Source organism: Glycine soja, chromosome 19, assembly GCF_004193775.1.
Source record: "Glycine soja cultivar W05 chromosome 19, ASM419377v2, whole genome shotgun sequence".
NCBI classification, from domain to species: domain Eukaryota; kingdom Viridiplantae; phylum Streptophyta; class Magnoliopsida; order Fabales; family Fabaceae; genus Glycine; species Glycine soja.
In genome coordinates this window covers 49,408,993-49,415,382 of record NC_041020.1, presented here as the reverse complement: position 1 = coordinate 49,415,382, position 6,390 = coordinate 49,408,993, and the positions used below count along the sequence as shown (strand labels likewise).

The following is a 6,390-nucleotide window of genomic DNA, read 5'->3' as shown; positions in this document are numbered from 1 at the left end:
ATACCACCAAAAGCCAAACAAAAGATTCATGTATCAAACGTTTATATTAATTTGATATATTTCTTATTTAATTTCAATATTTTATTTTAATTAATGACATCACATCCTACATTCAATCCGTTCTAAAATAAATTTATATTCAATTAAACTTACTCAATATTATATAAATTTTTCAGTTTCAGGTTGTTAACTCGTACAATCGACAAAACCATTGACACAATCTTCTAATCAGATCAGCCTCCAATCTGAATTATACGACTATTCACTTACATTTCAAATTTTTAGCACAATAATTTAAAATAATAAAGAAACGATTTTTTCCCTTCATTGTATGAAATTGAATGTATACAAATCTTTGTTTATTTCCTTCATTGTATGGAATTGAAAGTATACAAATTCTTTATTTACATTTTCCTCTAGCGAAAGTGTAAAATTATCTCATTTATCCTCAAATAAGGTATCTTACATGATAGTATTCTAAGTTCTAACTCCCGAATGACCTTTTTTTATTTATTTCCGATTAGAATAGATAAACGAGCAAGACTATATATGGCACTATGGTGTGAATAGTCAAAATCAATAAATGACCATAAGTACCATAAGAAAGTTAACACTATCCCTGATATATTATATTAAAACAAGGAAAAAAGCATCTCTTTTGACAAAATTTGTAAGTGAACACTTTAGTTCACAATAGGAACAAAAGCAAGAGAAAGGGAGGAAAAAGAAAAAGAAAAAAAAAAAGGATGATGAATAGATGCATGGTTTCTTCGTCTTCAAGACATTCCGCTATCTATAATAAGATGCCATGATATAAAGCATGAGTGCCGACGATGTGGTGATTATCAACTCCTGCAGATACCATAAAGGATGTCAACTTAGCAGCAACACACACTGACCAACAGGATAATACATAAGTTTGGCATTGGGCAATCAAAAAAATGAAAATAAAGCTATTAATAACAGCAGTGTGTGGTCTTATTTCCAGAGTTAATAAAAACCCAATGCATTTCATTAAATGTGTCATTGAAGAAACAACTTCTGGAACTCCTCCATTTATAAATACATCAAAGCAGTTACACGACATCAAATTGGTCTTTGAAGGAAAATGAATGCCACTAATTATCATCAAAGCACCAACCTTTGGAGGACCAATCTAACCTTGCAAATATCTTTAAGGATCAAAATGGATGATATTTTATAGATGATAATGAAATATATAACATCGTGGAGATTTTATGTTGTAAGGGATGAGCTAGCAGATGAATTGCAATCGACCAAAATGAATTCATGAAAACATTAGTTGGAACCTTCAGTAGTTCAAGGGAAAAAATCAGTGACACCTGTGCTCAGTTAATTGATTTTATTATGCATTCTAAATTCATATGCACATTAAGAAACATAGCCACTTAACCAATGAACTAGCTATCCTAGTTCGGAAGTATTTATACTTCAATGGCAACCAACTCCTTCACATCACATAACTAAAAAATAATACTCATGTAACCAAAAAATAGTTGCAAATCAGGAATAAAAAATGTCTCAAAGGCAATAACAACTGCAGGTCATGCATCATATTATTCACAAGGATAGTGGATAGTTCTATCTTTATATATTTTAAGCCAGTAAGGACTGCTCCATTTCATAGTATACCTGACTGTTGTACAAAAGAGTAGGAATAAAACCACCTGCAAACTCAATTATGTTCAAAATGAAAGTGTATGCCTGCAAGAAAAGAACCAGAAAATATTAATCTTTATTTGGAAAATAAAGATTAAACTTGGTACAAGTGGAAGTCATACACAATACAAAATTAAAATTTCTGTAAATGGGCTACCACAAATTTTTTTCTTATAAAAATTCTCTTCAAATAAGAAATTCAATAAAGATTAAAAAAAGGAATATTAATGATGCGTCATACCATGATGAAAAACAATTTGGTTTTACGTGAAGTAAAATAGGAAAAGAGGATTATAAGATGAATTGATCCCTCTCTCCCTCCTTCTTTTCTCTTTCTTTCTTTTCAGGAAAAAAGTCATATAGATATATTATATCAGCTTCCTAGTACCCAAAAAAATATATCAGCTTCTGTATTAATTGTTACAGAAGCCAAAAGTTTGGGATATCAAAGTACTGATCCATGAGTCACACCAAAAGATCTAAGGAATCATCATACCAAAGATGAAATAGCTACACATCCAAAAACCAAGGCCAGTGATCGAAGCAATCGTTTTCCCATGCGGAGTCCTTCGCCTGTGTCTTCACCCTCTTCCTGTAGCCAACAGTAACATGAACTATACAATTCTACTAAAAACTCAACATGGTTCAAAAACAGAAGATTTTAAAATTTCACCAAATTTGCTGTCATAAAAGATGAAACTCACATTATATTTGGGGGTTACAGGAGATTCAAAGGTTTTTAACTTCTCAAAAAGCCTATAAACAAAGGCAAAGGCTAAAAACTGCAAAGGTTTATATTCAGCACTGCGCTTGACAAGGATCCAAGCTGTCTGCAGACAGATGATAAACAATTCTGTTTAAACACTACAATTTAAGACAAAAGACACAAGATTGGTACGGTTTTTGAGCATTGATATTTTCCCAAAAATAAAACAACCCCTTATATCCAACTCACAAAAACAGCAGATATTGCCAAGTTGATGCGCATGTCATTTTGACTTGATTTAGTAAACCTGAAATTACATTGAAGGACAAAATAACACCAAAAGATACAAGTAGCTGTTAATAGAGTGATAGTGATAGGGGGGAAAACAATAATTTGAATAAAATGTAGAACACTAGAAATAAATGTAATCCATTCATGCAAGCAGGAAAAATGAGATTTTCCTTCCAAGCTGTTGTATTCAAAAAGCATTAGCAAAAAAGGTTAAAGTACAATTTTGGTTCATCGTCTGAATTTTTTGTTTTAGTTTGGTCTCTCTAGTTTAAAGGTTTCACTTTGGTCCCTTAAAGTGTCTTTGTTAGAGTATGTTGGTCCTTTCTAAGTTACTCATGCACTTGGTCAATTTGGTGACACGTGGCAAACTATAAGAGATGCCACGTCAACCAAAATTAGGTCTAATTAAGTTACTTTAAGGGACCAAAGTGAACTTAATAAAGTAATCCAAATAGAAATGGTTCCTAGCATGATCTTCTCAAAGCAATAATATAAGAGTAATTGGATCATATCAAGAATAAAGGATACCCTAATTAATACTGTTTAATTGACAGATTGATTAAGTGCTTGTTTGACTCAGCTTATTTTAAAGAAATATCACCTATTTTTGTCAACTTTCTAAAAGAGCTTTTGAAAAACAAGTGATCATTTCCTTTGTAACAATCATTATATGCTGTAACCATGTTTGATTTAGATTAGATTTACACAAATTCAATGTAATTTTTTTTTTTTGGGGGGGGGGGGGGGGGGGTGGGTAATAACATGGGGACAACTGTCATGCAGCAAAACAGCCTAGTGGTCCCAGCAATGACCTACCACATCATCCAGTCAGATAACTAGACAGGAAACATGTCAACCTAGAGAAGTTCAATATTGAATAGTCCATGAAAGTAACATTGCCAATTATTTTAGTAAACTTATGGTAGCAACAACAAAACTACAATGTCATTAATCATAAGAAGCAACATTAAACCTTGGCCCCCAAGGTATAACTGGAAGCTTGTCCGCATACTTGATCTCCTTTGAAACCTGCATTTAGTTTAATGGGTACATTAAGGTTTTGAGATGCAAACAAAAAAAAAACATTGGGGTCAAGAGCAGTGCTACCAACACACTCTAACACATCGTTTCTCTCACACACTATATATTATTGGTTAAAATTTATTGGAAACTACAAAATTATGAGTGGAACTCATTAAATATGTAGTGGGACACACAAAATAATGTGATTTCCAATAAATTTCAACTAGTAGTAAAGAGTGTGTTACTAGCATTTCTCTTGGGGTCAAATACTTGGGGAAAACAATAGGAAGAAGGCACAATACATATTTGAATGAACAATTTTTTCCATAAAGGTATCTCCTAGGGAGATAGTTGTGTGCTTTTCAATATCTACAACCCATGCTAAACATGAAAGCATTGCATAGCTGAAACAAAAATCATGATTGTTGTATACTTTTTCAATATCCACTGCCCATGCTAACCATTAAAGATTTGCATAGCTGAAGTAAAAATCACGATTGGGTGGGTATACTCCGCATAGAATTATCAATGATTATGATACTAAGACAGGAATTGATAAATCATAATCCTGGCAGTTACTTCATCATGTCATTCTGTCTAACTTCCCCCACCTGCTCACCCAAAGCAGCCCAAAGAAAATAATGAAAAATATCAAGAATTCAAGATTATGGCACTATTTTGAGAAGGGGGACATAGTCAAAAGAGATGTTCCATAAAATTACAGCTACTTTGTCAAAGGAAGTCCAGTGAATATAGAATGCATCAAATACATCCAAAACTAAATTAACAAAGTAGCTTCAACCTCAAACACAAGTTAAACAAAAAGTATTTCAGTGTTGTCATGCCACCAAGTTATGTGGGTAATTTTAAGTGTCCACAAAAGGAAAGATTCCCCTACATTACCTTAAATGATCCAAAAGTCACACCCTTTTTCCGATTAGACAATTGAGCCATCATGAGTTTGTCATATGCCTTTTCCAGCTGAATCATACATTCACAACACAAAATCCCACACATCAGTGCATTAAACATTGAGAAAAATCATATATCAATACACATCAATAAGAACCACAAAAATAATGGAATCATCAACCTCTTATACCACATATGTGAGTTTTACTATGGAGGACAAACATTAAAAGTAAACTTAAATATTATACATATTGCTCGGCTCATACTTTCAATTTCCAAACATGATTGCAAACAATCAACCTCACCTATTTGAAACTTGGAAAGCTAGTTGCCAAGTCAGCAATGACATCACAGACTGTTCCACAATATAATATTGTTGGAATGCCAATAGTTATCAAAACAATTTTATCCAAAAACAAAGGAAAACGGTTAACCTACTCTAGAAGCAGTTGCTTCATCGCCGTTCATCTCAGCCTCCTTCTTTTTTTTAGCATATGCTGCCTTGACCATGTCAAATTTCTCAATAGGGCTTACACCTAGCACCTACATCGCATCACAGCAACTCAGATACAACTCGAATGACTTCAAATTCCAAAAATTATAGTGAAGTTTTCACTTTTTACCTCATAAGGATTAAATTCACCATCGGGATTAGAGCTTCCAGCCGCAGATGCAGCAGCACAGATGATCTTTCTATCACTCCGTGCTGCTGTCTGGGGAAACCTGAAAATTCACACCAAATTGCATTTTATTAACCCTGCAAACTAGAAATGAGCTCCACAAAGATAAGAAACGCGTCATATGCGAAATCGAGAAATAGAAACGGGAATATAATCTTACTAAGTGGATAGAAACAGAGAGAGAAATGGATGACCTGAGGCTGAGAGAGGTTGAAACTTTTGGGCGAAAATTGTTGTGGGAGAAACTCAATTTGGGGCAGTGCAGTATGTTTGAGATTCCCAGAGCCATTGGGCGCGCCACTGCAACGATGTTATCTCTCTCTCTCTCTCTCTCAGTGTATGACTGAATTTTGAGTTGTATAGGGTTTTGCTTTTAGTCCTGGTTATTTTGATTTTTTTTAATATGGACTTGAATCACGATAAATAAAGTTTGATTAAAGATTATTTATACTAACAATTGAATTTGAATTTGAATTTAAATATTATTTAAATAATTGAATTTGAATTTTAACACGTTATTTAATTACTTGTATTTAATTACTTCATTTTTTTTATTTTTTCTAACTTTAATCTAAATCAAATATGAATTATAGATTAAAGTTAAAAAAATCATTTTTATCAAGATAAAAATATAAATTATTATTTTAAAAAATTAATAAAACTAAACGCCTACTAAAATAAGTTATTCATTTAAAAAAATAACCATGACTAAGAAAATCAACAAATACTATGTATGTATAATAAATTGTAAATTTGTTAAAATCAATTTTAAATTTTTTTAACTAAAAGTTGAGATTCTTTTTTTTTTCTAAAGATAAATTAATCCTTTTATAGTAAACGTAAAAATAAGATTGCTTCTAAGGCACAAATAATAACTTGGTCAAGGGTAAACCAGAAAAATTTAAATCATAATTAAAATTAGCGAGCTTTGGAGCAATAAAAAAAAAAAACCCTAGCAAATCAACCTAAATGTAGGATAACATGTTTAAATGTAGCACTTGTGTCCTTTTTTATAGGTGAAAGCCATGGATATACACACTTGATGAGATAAATTTTATTTTATTTTAAAATTAAAATATAATTTTCATTCTATTATTT

The 6,390-nt window shown here is 32.0% G+C and overlaps 1 protein-coding gene across 1 annotated transcript; it reads right to left on the bottom strand.

The window, feature by feature from the left end:
* Positions 1 to 599: 599 nt before the first annotated feature.
* Positions 600 to 5,660, bottom strand: LOC114398092. The gene is made up of 10 exons (XM_028360238.1): positions 5,487 to 5,660; positions 5,236 to 5,335; positions 5,051 to 5,155; positions 4,604 to 4,681; positions 3,651 to 3,706; positions 2,636 to 2,693; positions 2,385 to 2,510; positions 2,177 to 2,272; positions 1,654 to 1,725; positions 600 to 852 (listed from the first exon to the last, which is right to left on the bottom strand). The coding sequence occupies exons 1-10, from the start codon at positions 5,579 to 5,581 to the stop codon at positions 790 to 792; spliced, it is 849 nt and encodes a 282-aa protein (XP_028216039.1). The 5' UTR covers positions 5,582 to 5,660; the 3' UTR covers positions 600 to 789.
* Between the last annotated feature and the right edge of the window lie 730 nt (positions 5,661 to 6,390).

Coding starts and splice junctions, on each gene's coding strand:
- LOC114398092 (XM_028360238.1), bottom strand. CDS start 5,581: ATGGCTCTGGGAATCTCAAACATACTGCACTGCCCCAAATTGAGTTTC. Junction 5,336..5,486: donor TCAACCTCTCTCAGCCTCAG/GTCATCCATTTC, acceptor GTGAATTTTCAG/GTTTCCCCAGACAGCAGCAC. Junction 1,726..2,176: donor GTGTAGCTATTTCATCTTTG/GTATGATGATTC, acceptor CTTTTCTTGCAG/GCATACACTTTCATTTTGAA.